At 44.0% G+C, this 23115-nt stretch overlaps 1 protein-coding gene across 1 annotated transcript in view; it reads left to right on the top strand.

Moving 5' to 3' along the window:
* The window catches only part of TNFSF13B (TNF superfamily member 13b), a 254656-nt gene extending 253195 nt beyond the window's left edge, over positions 1–1461 (top strand). The window contains 1 exon segment of the mRNA XM_069757934.1: positions 1260–1461. Within this exon segment, the coding sequence (XP_069614035.1) occupies positions 1260–1372 (113 nt within the window). The 3' untranslated portion in view covers positions 1373–1461.
* Positions 1462–23115: the final 21654 nt, after the last annotated feature.

The raw sequence follows: 23115 nt of genomic DNA, 5'->3' as shown, positions 1-23115 counted from the left end.
TAGCGTGAATGAGGCCTGTATAACAAAGCATTTATGTTCCAAACAATTTCAAAGTGAGATCTTTCCTACTGTATCACGTTAGTAACAGAAGAAAGTATTTTTTTAGTCTGGATGAGACCTGTATACAATAGATTATATGCTCCAAACAATTTCAAACTCAGATCTAGCCTGCTGTATTTTGAGTGTAGGAGAGAGGATCAGGGAGCTGTCAATGTAACAAGGTATCAGACCAAATGAGGCTGAGTCCAATCAAATGGGTTGGTTCCAGTCCCGCTGGTGAGCACAGCCATAACAGGAAAGGAGAAGGGATTGAATTTTACCGTGTCAGAAACGCATCAGGTGTTTTTCATTTTTTTTTAATTATGGCTTGACATGCCAGAATAACATTTTTGTGATTTTACCTACGGGTCGGTGTGCCTTCTCCTTTCCTGCTGTATTCTGTTTGTCACGTAAAAAAATTTTTTGTACTCAGCACACAGATGAATTTCACCGACACTAAATGACAAGGTGAGATATGGAGTGCTGAATCACGTTAGCAACTGAAAAAAATAGTTTTTTTTTTAAATCTGCAACAGCTCTGCACACAGATGAATTTCACCGCCAGCCTGATGTGAAATGTAGTCAGAGGATTCTGAAAAGAAAGTGATCACTCTAACAACAGAGCTGAAAGGCATAAATCAACGTGAAAATGCGCAGAAAGTGTATTTAGGGTTCTTTAGTAGCATTATTCTTAGGCATTTTTGACAAAATTAGTATCTAAATTAGGGTAGTGGATAACCTATTTAAGAACATGCACTTTACCCTTCCTGATACTTATCATATAATATAGCACTAATTTTATGTATTATTCTTTATTTTTTTTATTAATCTTCATGATACCCTGGCATGGTCCATAGTCCATACTCTTATTTTCTATCATTAACTTCCCATTTGGTCAGCTGTTTTTTGTAGGAAAAATCATGTTCCTAAACTGGCCCCTGTTGACGTTTCATCTGTGGTTTTGTTTTAAGTACCATTTAACTATGTCATGATTAAATAAACTATGATTTTTTTTACATTGATGCTTGTTCTTCTGTGAACCCACTATACTATTTATGTGCAATAATGATATAATTTCTTGGTTTCTGCATGCATTGTACATTTATTTTGTGTTTTCTAGTATGATTTGTTTATTTATTTATTTAGCAGTTCCTCAGACTACTGAAATAAGAAATAGGTACAGCCTGAACCCAATATTCATACATCCTTTTATCTTCTAGGAATTGCAAAATTGGATGAAGGTGATGAACTTCTTCTTATAATACCAAGAAACAATGCAAACATTTCTTTAATTGGACATAGTACTTTCTTTGGGGCAATTAAACTCTTGTGAACAGAAAGAAACAAACATAATTTTTGTCTTCCCTTTGAAATTCAGTAGTCAAATAAAAAAAATGTGAGATGTCCTTGAAAGTCCAGGAATAATCTGTATTTTATTACTGGTACAGAGCGTCCTGGAAGAATGCTTTCTGTAAGTCATTGAATACTACTTCTTGGAATAAATATTTTCATGTGAGCCTAGGCAGAATGTTGATTTAAGTTCACCCAGAAACACCCAATAGTACAAAGTAAGGGGAAAATAGAAGATGTATTCAGTGCCTCCTGCCTCTATAGTTGTCAATATTGTCTTAAAAATAGCAAGTTCAGGCATTTCAGTCTCATAAACTTCTAACACATCCTATTACAGATAACAATAAAAATATATGGCTCACCCAAAGGTAGCAAGTCTATATATACAATTAGTGAAATCTCTTCTCTGGTACAATTGTCCCAGTGAACTGTAGGTACGTATGAAGCTCAGCACAGCTGTTTACTGATGTATAAAAATGGCTGAGCTATCACATATATACAGTTGTGTGAAAAAGCGTTTACCCCTTCCTGATTTCTTATTCTTTTGCATGTTTGTCACACTTAAATGTTTCAGATCACCAAACAAATTTAAATATTAGACAAAGATAACACAAGTAAACACAAAATTCAGTTTTTAAATGAAAGTCTTTATTATTAAGGGAAGAAAAATCCAAAACTACAGGGCCTTGTGTGAAAAAATGATTGCCCCTTAACGCCTTCACGCCGCGGCCCTTTTTTGTTTTTTGCTCCCCTCCTTCCCAGAGCCACAACTTTTTTATTTTTCCAACAACGAAGAAGAAAGGAAAGGCGGCACTCACAGATCCATTCCGAGCGGTTACTTTATTGCTTAAAAAGCCATCACAGCTGGGGGTACTGAACAAACAGTGCGGCAAACCTGGTCAATAAAGTAACCGCTCGGAATGGATCTGTGAGTGCCGCCTTTCCTTTCTTCTTCGTTGTTTGATATTGGACTTGTTCAGTGGCTGGAGCACCTCAGATCTGGCGGTCAGGACTCCCATCACAGGTGAGCAGGCACAGGTTATTTCCCTAGTACGGTGGTGCTGTCAGCTGAGTTTCTTCTGGATTGACTTTTTTATTTTTCCATCAATATGGTCATGTGAGGGCTTATTTTTTGGGGAGTTGGAAGTTTCGCCCCCAGCATTTCGCCCCCAGCAGTTCGCCCCCAGGTACACTTCGCCCCCGAACATTTCGCCCCCAGCATTTCGCCCCCAGGATGTTTCACCCCCGCACATTTCGCCCCCGCACATTTCGCCCCCGGATGTTTCGCCCCCAGCAGCTCGCCCCCGCACATTTCGCCCCCAGCAGTTCGCCCCGGATGTTTCGCCCCCGGATGTTTCGCCCCCAGCAGTTCGCCCCCGCACATTTCGCCAACAGCAGTTCGCCCCCGGATGTTTCGCCCACAGCAGTTCGCCCCCGGATGTTTCGCCCCCAGCAGTTCGCCCCGGATGTTTCGCCCCCAGTAGTTCGCCCCTGGATGTTTCAACTCCAGATGCTTCGTCCCCAAGCAGTTCGCCCCCAGATGTTTCGCCCCCAGCAGTTCGCCCACGGATGTTTCACCCCCAGATGTTTTGCCCCCAGCAGTTCATCCCTGGATGTTTTGCCTCCAGCAATTTGCTCCTGGATCTTTCGCATCCGGGAAAGACCTGCCTGAACTGAACATTGGCAGGTTTGCTTATCACTAATAATACACCATATGAGACTAAGATATATAATTCTGATCAAATTAGTTTTTTTATTTTAAAACTTTGTTTTCTAGATGAGTCATTTTACAAACAGACAGGAAAATAGTAGGATTTCATTGGTTACTAAGGAGGTCGTGCCCCCTTGGTAGCAGAACGGATCGTGGCTCCCTATGATACATTCAGGGCTGCTTGTTCACAGCCCTATGCAAAGCTCCCTTTCACCCTCCGCTCATGTGCTCTTTCCTGGACAAGAGGAGGGCTCCCCCTGCCTGTGTAAAGCCATTACAGGATGGAACACATAGGGGGGCTTTGCAGAGGGCTGTAAACCAGCAGCCCTTTATACATCATAGGGAATATATTGTTAGTTGCATGCTCCTGTGCAGCCACACCCTCTAGAATCCATCCACAAGTACTGCTACTAAGGAGAAACAACCTCCTTAGCAACCACTGAAATCCTGCAGCACATGGAGCTTTAACTTGGATGAGACTTTTCACACAGAAGTGAAGCTGCTGGAAGGTCTCCTTTGGAAATGAATATCATGGGCACAGGTACTATAACATAACATATTTTTTGTAGAGTTATGCTTTAACTGTATGTATCAAAACTGTTTAAACAAGAAACATAAAAAGGTATAGAGGGGAAGGATTAGAGAAAAAGAAAAAATACAAATTACAGGTTATAATGCTTGAATTATTTTACAGCTAAGAACACTGCTCTCAAAACATACAATATGTGACCATGAACTGAAATTCAAAGCTGTAGGCAATGCCTCTCAGATAATCCATCAAGCTTCTATTATTGAAATCTTGCACGATACGTTTAACCCTTGCTGAAATTGCAGCATACTTTTTGTTTCTTGCAGCAATGGGATTTCCTGCTATTATCTGAATAATTTCAAAACTATGGAGCTCTTGCTGCTGTTTCAGACAGTTGAACCGGTATATATTTTGGAAAAGAGTACCACATGTTTCTCAAAAGCTACGGTGCCATCCTTCGACATCATTATTTGTTCGCTGTTGATCATTCAATGTTCGCTCATACACATTCCAGAATTTAATTGGAAACAAAGGTGCTTGCCGTCCTCTGCGATTCATTCGACCGATATAGCTGTCTTCAAAATAGTTAGCAATAGGTATTGCTTCTTGTGGAAAGTCAGGATCTTCCACCAACTCTTCAAATGATTGCACAACATTCTGTGGTGGTAGAAAGGCCAGGGCAGGTATCATGCGTATCCAACGGGCAAATTCATGGTCACCTTGGTATTGCATCTTGAGTCCTTCATTTTCAACTTTACGCCAAACCGACTGTGATAAGTGGAAAAAGCAACCAGTCTTCACAAGGTTGGGGAACTCACTTTCAAATGCCTGTATTGCACCTAGTTCAAAATCCAACATCAGGTTGTCTGGCTGCAGTCCAGGCTGCAAGTTCTTCAGCTCTTGCAGCAACCTCTGTTATGTAGAACGGCTCTTGTCTGTCAGCAAGGTGTACACTAGCGGAACAACAAGGCCGCTGTGGACTACATGGATTGTGTAAAGTTGCTTAAACAAGGCTAGTGTAGTGAAAAACATGCCATCAGCAAACCACTCTTTACTTTGTGCCAGTAGATGGAGATTGTCTCTTGTTCCAAATATCAACATACGGCTGTGTCCATTTCCTAATTTAAAATGAAAGTATAAGTAGAGGAAATAACAGAAAAAGTGTAAAAAGCAGCAGAGAATTTTGGGATAAATTCACAAAAAAAAATATCCTAATCAGAAGCCTCTGTTCATATCTCACATTAAAAACTCACATTTTGCTCCAGATTTTCGGATTTCATAATAAAAAACCTGAGGCAAAATCTAGTGTGAAGGGGCCAATCAATAGTTTTTTACAACATATATTGTCCCAGTGGAAAATGATATATTTTTGTTTAAAATTAAAATTACTTCCAAACTTGAAATAGGTCACATTTTTAGGGTACCTTTAGACCCTTCAACTAGACGGCCGTTCAGCACAGCCGATCGCTGCCATGCTGAACAGCATCCAGACGCGGCGTGCGGCTAGACGTCTGAATGAATGACTGGGAGGGCCGCCCGCCTGAATGAGGTGTTCCATTCAAGCGGATGGGCGTGCTAGTCGTCGGGTGGGCAGGGCGGACGTTCGTGACTATGCTGTCTCATTGAGAGGATTGTGCAGGATGCAAAAAACGCCAGTAAAATCACCAGTGTGCTTTTGGCCTAAGGCATAACTGAATGGTCCATTAGGCTGGGGTCATATGCAGCATTAATGTGTAAATCCCATCCAAATGCTGATGAAAAAATTTTGTTTACAAAAAAACATGCAGTGCAGCATGTCAATGTATGCTGCCATTATACAAAGAAAATTCCAGCCATTTAGATAAGAGGCTGAAATCCTGCACTAAAACCTGCACCTAAATCCATAGAGTTAAGTGAAGATTTTGATGCAGAATTAGGGTACCACAATAGTGGCCACAATTGCAGGCACAAATAGATTCCTGTGGGATCTGCAGTTGCTACCGCAATTACAGCCGCTGCGGAGATGCCGCTCCGCAATCCCCTTCCATCAGTGGGCACGAGGCCTCAGGCTTTATCCAGACAAGCTGGATTTACAGGCGTATTCCGTGCTGTGTTTCCTGAATGAAACCCGCCCTTTCATGTCTATGGTGCGGGTTACGGGCAGATTCCGGCTGGGGCCAGAAAACGCCCCACCGGAAAATAGCTTTAAAGCTATTTTCCGGCGGATCCCGTGCTTAACTTGCCATTCAAGGGAATGGGCAAGAGGGAAACCTCCTGAAAAATGCCTGCAAACCAATGGAAAAACGCTCGGTTTAGGCAATAGCAAGGCATGGCCACGCCCATAGCAGAGCTTGGCCACGTCCCCTATTTGCAGAAGCGTTTTGCCAAAGCGCTTAAAAAGTGCTTGCAAGCAGCAGGCAAAATGCCTCTGCAAATCATGGCGTATCTCTCACCTGAGCTCCGGAGTTCAGCCCGATCTGTCCAAGGATCTGCAGGACTGAACTACGAGAGCCGAGGAATCAGCCAGCGATGGCAGTTCAGCCCGTGCATGCCCCAGACAGGCGAGGCTGAACTCCGGGGCAGCATCCAGGACAGGTATGGCCAGTACAATGCTGCATATTTGGAATTAGTGCTGGCCGATCCGATCACTGAAGATCGTAATTTATTACGATTTTCAGGCTGATCGTTATTTTAAATTACGATCCGATTTGTAGCCAGATCATGATGATGATCAGAATTAGAAATCGGAATCCTCCGTAATCTGAAAACACTGTCCGGGCATACATGTCCGAACAGTGTGTATATATATACAGTGGGGCAAAAAAGTATTTAGTCAGTCAGCAATAGTGCAAGTTCCACCACTTAAAAAGATGAGAGGCGTCTGTAATTTACATCATAGGTAGACCTCAACTATGGGAGACAAACTGAGAAAAAAAAAATCCAGAAAATCACATTGTCTGTTTTTTTAACATTTTATTTGCATATTATGGTGGAAAATAAGTATTTGGTCAGAAACAAACAATCAAGATTTCTGGCTCTCACAGACCTGTAACTTCTTCTTTAAGAGTCTCCTCTTTCCTCCACTCGTTACCTGTAGTAATGGCACCTGTTTAAACTTGTTATCAGTATAAATAGACACCTGTGCACACCCTCAAACAGTCTGACTCCAAACTCCACTATGGTGAAGACCAAAGAGCTGTCAAAGGACACCAGAAACAAAATTGTAGCCCTGCACCAGGCTGGGAAGACTGAATCTGCAATAGCCAACCAGCTTGGAGTGAAGAAATCAACAGTGGGAGCAATAATTAGAAAATGGAAGACATACAAGACCACTGATAATCTCCCTCGATCTGGGGCTCCACGCAAAATCCCACCCCGTGGGGTCAGAATGATCACAAGAACGGAGAGCAAAAATCCCAGAACCACGCGGGGGGACCTAGTGAATGAACTGCAGAGAGCTGGGACCAATGTAACAAGGCCTACCATAAGTAACACACTACGCCACCATGGACTCAGATCCTGCAGTGCCAGACGTATCCCACTGCTTAAGCCAGTACATGTCCGGGCCCATCTGAAGTTTGCTAGAGAGCATTTGGATGATCCAGAGGAGTTTTGGGAGAATGTCCTATGATCTGATGAAACCAAACTGGAACTGTTTGGTAGAAACACAACTTGTCGTGTTTGGAGGAAAAAGAATACTGAGTTGCATCCATCAAACACCATACCTACTGTAAAGCATGGTGGTGGAAACATCATGCTTTGGGGCTGTTTCTCTGCAAAGGGGCCAGGACGACTGATCTGGGTACATGAAAGAATGAATGGTGCCATGTATCTTGAGATTTTGAGTGCAAACCTCCTTCCATCAGCAAGGGCATTGAAGATGAAACGTGGCTGGGTCTTTCAACATGACAATGATCCAAAGCACACCGCCAGGGCAACGAAGGAGTGGCTTCGTAAGAAGAATTTCAAGGTCCTGGAGTGGCCTAGCCAGTCTCCAGATCTCAACCCTATAGAAAACCTTTGGAGGGAGTTGAAAGTCCGTGTTGCCAAGCGAAAAGCCAAAAACATCACTGCTCTAGAGGAGATCTGCATGGAGGAATGGGCCAACATACCAACAACAGTGTGTGGCAACCTTGTGAAGACTTACAGAAAACGTTTGACCTCTGTCATTGCCAACAAAGGATATATTACAAAGTATTGAGATGAAATTTTGTTTCTGACCAAATACTTATTTTCCACCATAATATGCAAATAAAATGTTAAAAAAACAGACAATGTGATTTTCTGGATTTTTTTTTCTCAGTTTGTCTCCCATAGTTGAGGTCTACCTATGATGTAAATTACAGACGCCTCTCATCTTTTTAAGTGGTGGAACTTGCAATATTGCTGACTGACTAAATACTTTTTTGCCCCACTGTGTATATATATATATATATATATATATATATATATATATATATATATATATGCACACACTGTACGGGCGTACAGCATGTGTGCATATTTAGCTTTAGTAATTGGCACCAGGCTGCGCTGTTAAAAAATAAACAAACCCAGTTACTCACCTCTTTCTCCAGTGTCCAGTACTGGCTCCGGCTCCTAGCCCAGCAGTGCAGGGAATCACGAAATCCGGGCGGCGCATCGCCGCCTCTGTGCCTGCCGTACTATAACTACAATGGAGAGTGATCCCAGGACCGCTCACTAGACGGTCCTGGGAAAGCACCACATCACGTCACAGAACAGCCCGGCACATGTGCAGAGGTGGTGATGCACAACCCAGAATGCATAGCGTTGGGATTTCAGAATTCCCTGCACTGCCGGAGACAGCGCTGGACACCGGAGAGAGTTGAATAACTGGGTTTGTTTATTTTTTAACAGCGCAACTTGGAGCCATTATACAGTACAGACCAAAAGTTTGGACACACCTTCTCATTTAACCCATTCCCGACCTTTGACGCCACGTAGGCGTCATGAAAGTCGGTGCCAATCCGACCCATGACGCCTATGTGGCGTCATGGAAAGATCGCGTCCCTGCAGATCGGGTGAAAGGGTTAACTCCCATTTCACCCGATCTGCATGGACAGGGGGAGTGGTAGTTTAGCCCAGGGGGGGTGGCTTCACCCCCTCGTGGCTACGATCGCTCTGATTGGCTGTTGAAAGTGAAACTGCCAATCAGAGCGATTTGTAATATTTCACCTATTATAACGGGTGAAATATTACAATCCAGCCATGGCCGATGCTGAAATATCATCGGCCATGGCTGGAAATACTAATGTGCCCCCACCCCACCGATCGCCCCCCCAGCCCCCCGATCTGGCCGGTACACTGCTCCGGCTCCCCTCCGTCCAGTGCTCCGCTCCCCCCCGTGCTCTTGTCCGCTCCCCCCGTGCTCCAATCACCCCCCCGTGCTCCAATCACCCCCCCTGCACTCCGATCCACCCCCCCGGTGCTCCGTTCCACCCCCCCGTGCTCCATTCCAGCCCCCCCGTGCTCCGTTCCACGCCCCCCGTGCTCCGTTCCACCCCTCCCGCGCTCCGATTCCCCCCCCGTGCTCCGATTGCCCCCCCCCCGTGGTCCCCCCCCACCCCATCATACTTACCGATCCAGCCGGGGTCCCGTCCGTCTTCTCCCTGGGCGCCGCCATCTTCCAAAATGGCGGGCGCATGCGCAGTGCGCCCGCCGAATCTGCCGGCCGGCAGATTCGTTCCAAAGTGCATTTTGATCACTGAGATATAATCTATCTCAGTGATCAAAATAAAAAAAATAAATGACCCCCCCCCCCTTTGTCACCCCCATAGGTAGGGACAATAAAAAAATAAAGACATTTTTTTTTTCCACTAATGTTAGAATAGGGTTAGGGTTAGGGGTAGGGTTAGGGGTAGGGTTAGGGGTAGGGTTAGGGCTAGGGTTAGGGCTAGGGGTAGGGTTAGGGCTAGGGGTAGGGTTAGGGCTAGGGTTAGGGCTAGGGTTAGGGTTTCGGTATGTGCACACGTATTCTGGTCCTCTGCGGATTTTTCCGCTGCGGATTTGATAAATCCGCAGTGCTAAACCGCTGCGGATTTATGGCGGATTTACCGCGTTTTTTTCTGCGCATTTCACTGCGGTTTTACAACTGCGATTTTCTATTGGAGCAGTTGTAAAACCGCTGCGGAATCCGCACAAAGAAGTGACATGCTGCGGAATGTAAACCGCTGCGTTTCCGTGCAGTTTTTCCGCAGCATGTGTACAGCGATTTTTGTTTCCCGTAGGTTTACATTGAACTGTAAACTCATGGGAAACTGCTGCGGATCCGCAGCGTTTTCCGCAGCGTGTGCACATACCTTTAGAATTAGGCCATGTGCACACTGTGCGGATTTGGCTGCGGATTGGCCGCTGCGGATTCGCAGCAGTGTTCCATCACGTTTACAGTACCATGTAAACATATGAAAAACCAAATCCGCTGTGCCCATGGTGTGGAAAATACCGCGCGGAAACGCTGCGTTGTATTTTCCGCAGCATGTCAATTCTTTGTGCGGATTCCGCAGCGTTTTACACCTGTTCCTCAATAGGAATCCGCAGGTGAAATCCGCACAAAAAACACTGGAAATCCGCGGAAAATCCGCAGGTAAAACGCAGTGCCTTTTACCCGCGGATTTTTCAAAAATGGTGCGGAAATATCTCACACGAATCCGCAATGTGGGCACATAGCCTTAGGGTTAGGGTTGGAATTAGGGTTGTGGTTAGGGTTGTGATTAGGGTTATGGCTACAGTTGGGATTAGGGTTAGGGGTGTGGGGGGGTTAGTGTTGGAGTTAGAATTGAGGGGTTACCACTGTTTAGGCACATCAGGGGTCTCCAAACGCAACATGGCGCCACCATTGATTCCAGCCAATCTCGTATTCAAAAAGTCAAATGGTGCTCCCTCACTTCCGAGCCCTGACGTGTGCCCAAACAGTGGTTTACCCACACATATGGGGTACCAGCATACTCAGGACAAACTGCGCAACAATTACTGGGGTCCAATTTCTCCTGTTACCCTTGTGAATCTAAAAAAATGCTTGCTAAAACATAATTTTTGAGGAAAGAAAAATGATTTTTTATTTTCACGGCTCTGCGTTGTAAATGTCTGTGAAGCACTTGGGGGTTCAAAGTGCTCACCACATATCTAGATAAGTTCCTTGGGGGGTCTAGTTTCTAAAATGGGGTCACTTGTGGGGGTTTCTACTGTTTAGGCACACCAGGGGCTCTGCAAACGCAACGTGACACCCGCAGACCATTCCATCAAAGTCTGCATTTCAAAAGTCACTACTTCCCTTCTGAGCCCCGACGTGTGCCCAAACAGTGGTCTACCCCCACTCATGGGGTATCAGCGTACTCAGGAGAAACTGGACAACAACTTTTGTGGTCCAATTTCTCCTGTAACCCTTGGGAAAATAAAAAATTCTGGGCTAAATAATTATTTTTGAGGAAAGAAAACGTATTTGTTATTTTCACGGCTCTGCATTATAAACTTCTATGAAGCACTTGGGGGTTCAAAGTGCTCACCACACATCTAGATAAGTTCCTTTCGGGGTCTAGTTTCCAAATTGGGGTCACTTGTGGGGGGTTTCTACTGTTTAGGCACATCAGGGGCTCTGCAAACGCAACGTGACGCCCGCAGAGCATTCCATCAAAGTCTGCATTTCAAAACGTCACTACTTCAATTCCAAGCCCCGGCATGTGCCCAAACAGTAGTTTACCCCCACATATGGGGTATCACCGTACTCAGGAGAAACTGGACAACAAATATTGGGGTCAAATTTCTCCTGTTACCCTTGGGAAAATTAAAAAATTCTGGGCTAAATAATTATTTTTGAGGAAAGAAAACGTATTTATTATTTTCACGGCTCTGCATTATAAACTTCTATGAAGCACTTGGGGGTTCAAAGTGCTCACCACACATCTAGATAAGTTCCTTTGGGGGTCTAGTTTCCAAAATGGGGTCACTTGTGGGGGGTTTCTACTGGTAAGCCACATCAGGGGCTCTGCAAACGCAACGTGACGCCCACAGAGCATTCCATCAAAGTCTGCATTTCAAAACGTCACTACTTCACTTCCGAGCCCCGGCATGTGCCCAAACAGTGATTTACCCCCACATATGGGGTATCAGCGTACTCAGGAGAAACTGGACAACAACTTTTGGGGTCAAATTTCTCCTGTTACCCTTGGCAAAATAAAAAATTGCAGGCTAAAAGATCATTTTTGAGAAAATAATTTTTTTTTTATATTTTCATGGCTCTGCGTTATAAACTTCTGTGAAGCACTTGGGGGTTCAAAGTCCTCACCACACATCTAGATTAGTTCCTTTGGGGGTCTAGTTTCCAAAATGGTGTCATTTCTGGGGGATCTCCAATGTTTAGGCACACAGGGGCTCTCCAAACGTGACATGGTGTCCGCTAATGATTGGAGCTAATTTTCCATTTAAAAAGCCAAATGGCGTGCCATCCCTTCCGAGCCCTGCCGTGCGCCCAAACAGTGGTTTACCCCCACATATGGGGTATCAGCGTACTCAGGACAAACTGGACAACAATATTTGGGGTCCAATTTCTCCTATTATCCTTGGCAAAATAGGAAATTCCAGGCTAAAAAATCATTTTTGAGGAAAGAAAAATTATTTTTTATTTTCATGGCTCTGCGTTATAAACTTCTGTGAAGCACCTGGGGGTTTAAAGTGCTCAATATGCATCTAGATAAGTTCTTTGGGGGGTCTAGTTTCCAAAATGGGGTCATTTGTGGGGGAGCTCCAATGTTTAGGCACACAGGGGCTCTCCAAACGCGACATGGTGTCCGCTAACAATTGGAGCTAATTTTCCATTCAAAAAGTCAAATGGCGCGCCTTCCCTTCCGAGCCCTGCCGAGTGCCCAAACAGTGGTTTACCCCCACATATGAGGTATCGACGTACTCGGGAGAAATTGCCCAACAAATTTTATGATCCATTTTATCCTACTGCCCATGTGAAAATGAAAAAATTGAGGCGAAAATATTTTTTTTGTGAAAAAAAAGTACTTTTTCATTTTTACAGATCAATTTGTGAAGCACCTGAGGGTTTAAAGTGCTCACTAGGCAACTAAATAAGTTCCTTGGGGGGTCTAGTTTCCAAAATGGGGTCACTTGTGGGGGAGCACCAATGTTTAGGCACACAGGAGCTATCCAAACGCGACATGGTGTCCGCTAACGATGGAAATAATTTTTCATTCAAAAAGTCAAATGGCGCGCCTTCCCTTCCGAGCCTTACCATGTGCCCAAACAGTGGTTTACCCCCACATGTGAGGTATTGGTGTACTCAGGAGAAATTGCCCAACACATTTTAGGATCCATTTTATCCTGTTGCCCATGTGAAAATGAAAAAATTGAGGCTAAAAGAATTTTTTTGTGAAAAAAAAGTACTTTTTCATTTTTACGGATCAATTTGTGAAGCACCTGGGGGTTCAAAGTGCTCACTATGCATCTAGATAAGTTCCTTGGGGCGTCTAGTTTCCAAAATGGGGTCACTTGTGGGGGAGCTCCAATTTTTAGGCACACGGGGGCTCTCCAAACGTGACATGGTGTCCGCTAAAGAGTGGAGCCAATTTTTGATTCAAAAAGTCAAATGGCGCTCCTTCCCTTCCAAGCCCTGCCGTGCGCCCAAACAGTGGTTTACCCCCACATATGAGGTATCAGCGTACTCAGGACAAATTGGACAACAACTTTCATGGTTCAGTTTCTCCTTTTACCATTGGGAAAATAAACAAAATTGTTGCTAAAAGATCATTTTTGTGACTAAAAAGTTAAATGTTCATTTTTTCCTTCCATGTTGCTTCTGCTGCTGTGAAGCACCTGAAGGGTTAATAAACTTCTTGAATGTGGTTTTGAGTACCTTGAGGGGTGCAGTTTTTAGAATGGTGTCACTTTTGGGTATTTTCAGCCATATAGACCCCTCAAACTGACTTCAAATGTGAGGTGGTCCCTAAAAAAAATGGTTTTGTAAATTTCGTTGTAAAAATGACAAATCGCTGGTCAAATTTTAACCCTTATAACTTCCTAACAAAAAAAAATTTTGTTTCCAAAATTGTGCTGATGTAAAGTAAACATGTGGGAAATGTTATTTATTAACTATTTTGTGTCACATATCTCTCTGGTTTAACAGAATAAAAATTCAAAATGTGAAAATTGCGAAATTTTCAAAATTTTCGCCAAATTTCCGTTTTTATCACAAATAAACGCAGAATTTATTGACCTAAATTTATCACTAACATGAAGCCCAATATGTCACGAAAAAACAATCTCAGAACCGCTAGGATCCGTTGAAGCGTTCCTGAGTTATTACCTCATAAAGGGACACTGGTCAGAATTGCAAAAAACGGCAAGGTCTTTAAGGTCAAAATAGGCTGGGTCATGAAGGGGTTAAAGACTTTTCTGTATTTTCATGACTATGAAAATTGTACAATCACACTGAAGGCATCAAAGCTATGAATTAACACATGTGGAATTATATACTTAACAAAAAAAAGTGTGAAACAACTGTAAATATGTCTTATATTCTAGGTTCTTCAAAGTAGCCACCTCTTGCTTTGATGACTGCTTTGCACACTCTGGGCATTCTCTTGATGAGCTTCAAGAGATCGTCACCGGGAATGGCCTTCCAATAATCTTGAAGGAGTTCCCAGAGATGCTTAGCACTTGTTGTCCCTTTTGCCTTCACTCTGCGGTCCAGCTAACCCCAAACCATCTCGATTGGGTTCAGGTCTAGCGACTGTGGAGGCCAGGTCATCTGGCATAGCACCCCATCACTCTCCTTCTTGGTCAAATAGCCCTTACACAGCCTGGAGGTGTGTTTGGGGTCATTGTCCTGTTGAAAAATAAATGATGGTCCATCTAAACGCAAACCGGATGGAATAGCATGCTGCTGCAAGATGCTGTGGTAGCCATCCTGGTTCAGTATGCCATCAATTTTGAATAAATTCCCAACAGTGTCACCAGCAAAGCACCATCACACCTCCTCGTCCATGCTTCACGGTGGGAACCAGGCATGTAGAGTCCATCCATTCACCTTTTCTGCGTCGCACAAAGACACGGTGGTTAGAACCAAAGATCTCAAATTTTGACTCATCAGACCAAAGCACAGATTTCCACTGGTCTAATGTCCATTCCTTGTGTTCTTTAGCCAAAACAAGTGTCTTCTGCTTGTTGCCTGTCCTTAGAAGTGGTTTCCTAGCAGCTATTTTACCATGAAGGCCTGCTGCACAAAGTCTCCTCTTAACAGTTGTTGTAGAGATGTGTCTGCTGCTAGAACTGTGTGTGGCATTGACCTGGTCTCTAATCTGAGCTGCTGTTAACCTGCGATTTCTGAGGCTGGTGACTCGTATAAACTTATACTCAGAAGCAGAGGTGACTCTTGGTCTTCCTTTCCTGGGGCGGTCCTCATGTGAGCCAGTTTCTTTGTAGCACTTGATGGTCTTTGCAACTGCACTTGGGGACACTTTCAAAATGTTCACAATTTTTCGGACTGACTGCCCTTCATTTCTTAAAGTAATGATGGCCACTCGTTTTTCTTTACTTAGCTGCTTTTTTCTTGCCATAATACAAATTCTAACAGTCTATTCAGTAGGCTGTGTATCCACCAGACTTCTGCACAACACAACTAATGGTCCCAACACCATTTATAAGGCAATAAATTCCACTTATTAAACCTGACAGGGCACACTCGTGAAGTGAAAACCATTCCCGTGACTACCTCATGAAGCTCATCAAGAGAATGCCAAGAGTGTGCAAAGCAGTCATCAAAGCAAAGAACCTAGAATATAAGACATCATTTCAGTTGTTTCACACTTTTTTGTTAAGTATATAATTAAACGTGTGTTAATTCATAGTTTTGATGCCTTCAGTGTGAATGTACAAATTTCATAGTCATGAAAATACAGAAAAATCTTTAAATGAGAAGGAGTGTCCAAACTTTTGGTCTGTACTGTATATATGCAAGAAAACTGGAAGAAGAGTGGCTCAACCGAGATTGTTGCTGAGGACTCAGTGTGCTGCTAGAGCAGGGGTTGGTTTCCGCCCGTACTTAACATGCATCCATGAAGAAATACCTCCGCACTGCTGAAGTCCTATACAAATCCTTTATTGCATTACAAAGTTCCAAAAGTGCCAGACCACCATCACCCACCCACATATATACACACACACTGTTTGGGCGTACAGTGTGTGTGTATATATACAGTGGGGCAAAAAAGTATTTAGTCAGTCAGCAATAGTGCAAGTTCCACCACTTAAAAAGATGAGAGGCGTCTGTAATTTACATCATAGGTAGACCTCAACTATGGGAGACAAACTGAGAAAAAAAAAATCCAGAAAATCACATTGTCTGTTTTTTTAACATTTTATTTGCATATTATGGTGGAAAATAAGTATTTGGTCAGAAACAAAATTTCATCTCAATACTTTGTAATATATCCTTTGTTGGCAATGACAGAGGTCAAACGTTTTCTGTAAGTCTTCACAAGGTTGCCACACACTGTTGTTGGTATGTTGGCCCATTCTTCCATGCAGATCTCCTCTAGAGCAGTGATGTTTTTGGCTTTTCGCTTGGCAACACGGACTTTCAACTCCCTCCAAAGGTTTTCTATAGGGTTGAGATCTGGAGACTGGCTAGGCCACTCCAGGACCTTGAAATGCTTCTTACGAAGCCACTCCTTCGTTGCCCTGGCGGTGTGCTTTGGATCATTGTCATGTTGAAAGACCCAGCCACGTTTCATCTTCAATGCTCTTGCTGATGGAAGGAGGTTTCCACTCAAAATCTCACGATACATGGCCCCATTCATTCTTTCATGTACCCGGATCAGTCGTCCTGGCCCCTTTGCAGAGAAACAGCCCCAAAGCATGATGTTTCCACCACCATGCTTTACAGTAGGTATGGTGTTTGATGGATGCAACTCAGTATCCTTTTTCCTCCAAACACGACAAGTTGTGTTTCTACCAAACAGTTCCAGTTTGGTTTCATCAGACCATAGGACATTCTCCCAAATCTCCTCTGGATCATCCAAATGCCCTCTAGCAAACTTCAGATGGGCCCGGACATGTACTGGCTTAAGCAGTGGGACACGTCTGGCACTGCAAGATCTGAGTCCATGGTGGCATAGTGTGTTACTTATGGTAGGCCTTGTTACATTGGCCCCAGCTCTCTGCAGTTCATTCACTAGGTCCCCCCGCGTGGTTCTGGGATTTTTGCTCACCGTTCTTGTGATCATTCTAACCCCACGGGGTGGGATTTTGCGTGGAGCCCCAGATCGAGGGAGATTATCAGTGGTCTTGTATGTCTTCCATTTTCTAATTATTGCTCCCACTGTTGATTTCTTCACTCCAAGCTGGTTGGCTATTGCAGATTCAGTCTTCCCAGCCTGGTGCAGGGCTAGAATTTTGTTTCTGGTGTCCTTTGACAGCTCTTTGGTCTTCACCATAGTGGAGTTTGGAGTCAGACTGTTTGAGGGTGTGCACAGGTGTCTTTTTATACTGATAACAAGTTTAAACAGGTGCCATTACTACAGGTAATGAGTGGAGGAAAGAGGAGACTCTTAAAGAAGAAGTTACAGGTCTGTGAGAGCCAGAAATCTTGATTGTTTGTTTCTGACCAAATACTTATTTTCCACCATAATATGCAAATAAAATGTTAAAAAAACAGACAATGTGATTTTCTGGATTTTTTTTCTCAGTTTGTCTCCCATAGTTGAGGTCTACCTATGATGTAAATTACAGACGCCTCTCATCTTTTTAAGTGGTGGAACTTGCACTATTGCTGACTGACTAAATACTTTTTTGCCCCACTGTATATATATATATATATATATATATATATATATATATATCCGCAAAAAAGTAAAAAAAAGTAAAAAAAAATTAAAAAAAAAGTAAAAAAGTAAAAAACTGAGCGGCACCGACCCTTAATCAACTGTAATAATGAACTCTATTCAGGGATATCAGATGTGACTCCTCGCTATGCCGCTAACACCGGACCTCAGGTGCTCCTTCATAGAAAAAAGACTTCCATCCATGCGCTCCTTGTAAGTAAAAAATGAGGGCACTCACCAGTCTTCGGTAAAGTGACTTCTTTATTAACAACGACAACTCCAGATAAAAGTCATGGCTGGGGGAGAGGGAGCCGAAGCTCGTGTGAGCAGGGGAGGACGACGGCCGTTTCGCGCTATGCCTGCGCTTCTACGGGTCGATTTGTGCTCAGGACTGACAGCGGATATAGTGCACCGGCCAGACACCCCCCGCCACCAAATCCCTCCCACAAACCATAGAAATACAAAAAGCACATATTAAAAACTAAAGTTAAAAACAATACATGGCTTATGGAGTACATATATGACATGGAACACAAATCGCTACTGAAGAGATGTCAGCAAATGCTATACCAAATTATCGCTCTATGACCTGTCAATTGTGTTCACTATACGTGACACTGCGCTCATAAGACAACTACAGAAAAATGGACATATCGACTCTGTCATTGAAACCAAGCGGACCCATGGCATTACAGCGCAGGATCCACCTGGCTTCACATCTCAAGAGCAGATTGTCCAAATCACCACCTTGGGCAGGCAAATTAACCTTTTCGATGCCAGCAAAGGTAAGACATTCAGTCCTACCACCGTGTTTCTCCCTCACATGGGAAATGAATCGCGGGACACCTTTTCCTAATGCTACTGACCTGCAATGCTCTCGAAAACGGACATACATCGGGCGGATAGTTTTGCCGATATAATATCGCTTGCAAGGACAGAATACAATATACACTACATGATCAGTTTTACACGTGATGAAATCATTAACCGTGTGTGACACTGCACCTATACGGAGAAACCCCTCTGTAAGGTGCTGCTGACAGCACGAGCAATGGCCGCACCTAAAATTGCCTTCAGGGGACATCCCATTTAGCCAATTAGTATTTGATTTAGTGACGCGGTTTCTTACCAATCTATCTCTTAACCTTGCACTTCTTCTATTGGCTATTAAGGGGCCTCTTGCTGCTACGTCGGCTAACTCCTTATCTCTCTCTAACAGGTGCCAGTTCTTTTTAATAGCTAACCTAATTTGCTGGTCCATGTTGCTATATTTAAAACAAAAAGTAAATCTTTTCCCAATCTCCTGTCTCTGGGAGGGCGGTTTTTTAACAACCCCTTCTATCCTCTCATTTTTTACTCTGTCCAAAGTAGATGTCAGCAACCTCTCTGGGTAACCCCATTCTCTAAATCTGACTTTCATCTCTTCTGATTGACGGTGAAACCCCTCTTCAGTGTTGTTCACCCTACTCACTCTCAAGAATTGGCTGTACGGTACTGCTCGTTTCGTATGCATGGGGTGATAACTGTTGTAATGCATCAGGGTATTGGCCGCTACCGGTTTACGAAAAAGTGAAGTGCAGACCTTACAGTCTTTAATTTCCAAGGCAACATCTAAGAATTCAAACCGTTCACCCCCGAACACTGACGTAAAAACCATATTTAGATCATTGATCCGATTCAGGTGCGCCACAAAATCGCTAAATGCATCTTTTGTCCCATCCCAAATTATTACTATATCATCGACGTACCTACGATAATATTTTATGTGTTGCAAGAAACTATGGTTATACGAATAGATGTATTTTCTCCTCGGGTGAACAACACTGAAGAGGGGTTTCACCGTCAATCAGAAGAGATGAAAGTCAGATTTAGAGAAAGGGGTTACCCAGAGAGGTTGCTGACATCTACTTTGGACAGAGTAAAAAATGAGAGGATAGAAGGGGTTGTTAAAAAACCGCCCTCCCAGAGACAGGAGATTGGGAAAAGATTTACTTTTTGTTTTAAATATAGCAACATGGACCAGCAAATTAGGTTAGCTATTAAAAAGAACTGGCACCTGTTAGAGAGAGATAAGGAGTTAGCCGACGTAGCAGCAAGAGGCCCCTTAATAGCCAATAGAAGAAGTGCAAGGTTAAAGGTACCGTCACACTTAGCGACGCTGCAGCGATACCGACAACGATCCGGATCGCTGCAGCGTCGCTGTTTGGTCGCTGGAGAGCTGTCACACAGACCGCTCTCCAGCGACCAACGATGCCGGTAACCAGGGTAAACATCGGGTAACTAAGCGCAGGGCTGCGCTTAGTAACCCGATGTTTACCCTGGTTACCATCCTAAAAGTAAAAAAAACAACCACTACATACTTACCTACAGCCGTCTGTCCTCCAGCGATGTGCTCTGCACTCCTCCTGTACTGTCTGTGTGAGCACAGCGGCCGGAAAGCAGAGCGGTGACGTCACCGCTCTGCTTTCCGGCTGACCGACGCTTACAGCCAGTACAGGAGGAGTGCAGAGCACAGCGCTGGAGGACAGACGGCTGTAGGTAAGTATGTAGTGTTTGTTTTTTACTTTTAGGATGGTAACCAGGGTAAACATCGGGTTACTAAGCGCGGCCCTGCGCTTAGTTACCCGATGTTTACCCTGGTTACCAGTGAAGACATCGCTGGATCGGTGTCACACACGCCGATCCAGCGATGTCCACGGGAGATCCAGCAACGAAATAAAGTTCTGGACTTTCTTCCCCGACCAACGACAGCACAGCAGGGGCCTGATCGCTGCTGCCTGTCACACTGGACGATATCGCTAGCGAGGACGCTGCAACGTCACGGATCGCTAGCGATATCGTCTAGTGTGACGATACCTTAAGAGATAGATTGGTAAGAAACCGCGTCACTAAATCAAATACTAATTGGCTAAATGGGATGTCCCCTAAAGGCAATTTTAGGTGCGGCCATTGCTCGTGCTGTCAGCAGCACCTTACAGAGCGGTTTCTCCGTATAGGTGCAGTGTCACACACGGTTAATGATTTCATCACGTGTAAAACTGATCATGTAGTGTATATTGTATTCTGTCCTTGCAAGCGATATTATATCAGCAAAACTATCCGCCCGATGTATGTCCGTTTTCGAGAGCATTGCAGGTCAGTAGCATCAGGAAAAGGTGTCCCGCGATTCATTTCCCATGTGAGGGAGAAACACGGTGGTAGGACTGAATGTCTTACCTTTGCTGGCATCGAAAAGGTGAATTTGCCTGCCCAAGGTGGTGATTTGGACAATCTGCTCTTGAGATGTGAAGCCAGGTGGATCCTGCGCTGTAATGCCATGGGTCCGCTTGGTTTCAATGACAGAGTCGATATGTCCATTTTTCTGTAGTTGTCTTATGAGCGCAGTGTCACGTATAGTGAACACAATTGACAGGTAATAGAGCGATAATTTGGTATAGCATTTGCTGACATCTCTTCAGTAGCGATTTGTGTTCCATGTCATATATGTACTCCATAAGCCATGTATTGTTTTTAACTTTAGTTTTTAATATGTGCTTTTTGTATTTCTATGGTTTGTGGGAGGGATTTGGTGGCCGGGTGTGTCTGGCCGGTGCACTATATCCGCTGTCTGTCCTGAGCACAAATCAACCCGTAGAAGCGCAGGCATAGCGCGAAACGGCCGTCGTCCTCCCCTGCTTCGGCTCCCTCTCCCCCGGCCATGACTTTTATCTGGAGTTGTCGTTGTTAATAAAGAAGTCACTTTACCGAAGACTGGTGAGTGCCCTCATTTTTTACTTACAAGGAGCGTATATATATATATATATATATATATATATATATATATATATATATATATATATATAGCTCTGGAGAATTAATTCCAATCTTTTGGTATGATCAGCCCGATCTGATCCTATCTTTCCAGTGATCGGCCAACACTAGTTGGAATCAGTAGGCCTCACTACATTATATTACCCTCAAAGTTTCCCTTGAAGGCAAAAATCACATAGTATTTTATATCAGCACCTTACAGTCTAGCATTTTTCACATTTGTGCAAAATAAACTTTGCAATAATTATGCATAATGGAATTGTTTTAATACAATGTTAAATGGTTAAGTAGCTTACCAGAGTCATGCAGAAGGAACTGCTGCTGGACACCATCAATACTGATCTCCTGGAACTCCAGGGGGATAACAAGTTGATCAAGGGTTTGAGGTAACCTTGGGATATTGCCAAGTTGCCTTGCTAATCGTATTGTCCTCTTCAGTGATGCTTTACTTGGGAGAAGTGCTGCAACATTAGAATGGGCTCCTGAAACGACGTCTGTGAGAGTCTGTTGTGGTGTCTCCTGTGTTGTCCTTGCCCTGGTGACTGCCTCATTAACAATTCGGATTGCTTCAGGTCTTGCAGCTTGTGCTGCGTGACTGTGAAGATTGACTACTTTCACAACTTCGCCAGATTCTTCATTGGTCCAAACACGTCCCTTGCAAGTCGACCGTTTTTCACATACCCAGATGGAATGGACATCATCAGCGGTTCGTTTGGAAAATAAGTAAATGTGATTCTCATGGACCAACTTCCTCCTTTCACGTTTGGACAGAACTGAATTCATAGTTGTAGAAAGGGAATTGCTGTGGAAGCTGACTGATTTTTTGTGGCAGTACACTTCTCTCTTTGTGGAGATTTCAGACACTGCTATATTCTGATGTACAGGTGGAATAAAAGCTAGTCTAATGTAACTTGCAGGACATGTGACCTGCTACTTGTTACATCTGCAACAAAACTTGCAGCAAAGCAGGTCAGTGCTGGGTCAACTTGCAACAAAGCAGGTCAGTGCTGGGTCAGGTAAAAGTTCAAAATTGTTTAGATTTAAGGCCTCTTGCACACTGTAATTTTAGAGTGGTTTCACACTTGTGTTTGCGGCCGCCAGAGGTCAATCCGCTATGGATCTGACATCCAGCTGACCCCAGGGCAATGCTGGTGGAATGCTGGCATTCCGCTCGCATTGCCCATAGAAGTGAACGGCTTGGTTCCGCGATCTGCAGCCGCCCGTTCGCCTTCATAATGTCGCATTCCGCTATCAGTGTCAGAATAAAAAGAAGAGCTTTTTCTTCTTTTCGTTCCACTGCAGGTTAGCGGAATGCGGCATCGCAGAAGCGAACGGGCGGCCTGTAGTGCATATGTAGCGGAAGTGTAAAAGCACCCTTATGCTGCCACTGTTTTAGAACTCCAAAGCACGTGCTTTACTGGCATTTTTCAGAGCGCTTTTGTGAGCGCTCTCGATAATGACCCATAAGATACAGGCTATTGATGAATGCTAAGTGCTCAAAAATAGCTCCTGTAATAAAATAAAAAGAGCTGGCCGAAACAACACCTCGCTTTTCCAGCCATTGACTTATTTACTATATAACTGTCTAAGGGTCACTTTCGTCTTTCTGTCTGTAACGTTTTATTCGTATATTCATTTGTCGCGGCGTCTGTCTGTCTGTCAAGTCGCTGATTGGTCATGGCAAAACGCCCACGACCATTGCCACGACCAATCAGCGACGGTCACAGGCTGCCAGAAAAATGGCCGCTGCTTCACTGCCCTACACTCACCGCTGACCGCTCACACAGGGTTAATGCCAGCGTTAATGGATCGCGGTGTACCGCACTCCGTTAATGCTGCTATTAACCCTGTGTGAC

Source organism: Ranitomeya imitator, chromosome 3 (assembly GCF_032444005.1).
Source record: "Ranitomeya imitator isolate aRanImi1 chromosome 3, aRanImi1.pri, whole genome shotgun sequence".
Lineage (NCBI taxonomy): Eukaryota > Metazoa > Chordata > Amphibia > Anura > Dendrobatidae > Ranitomeya > Ranitomeya imitator.
This window is presented reverse-complemented; position numbering and strand designations above follow the sequence as displayed.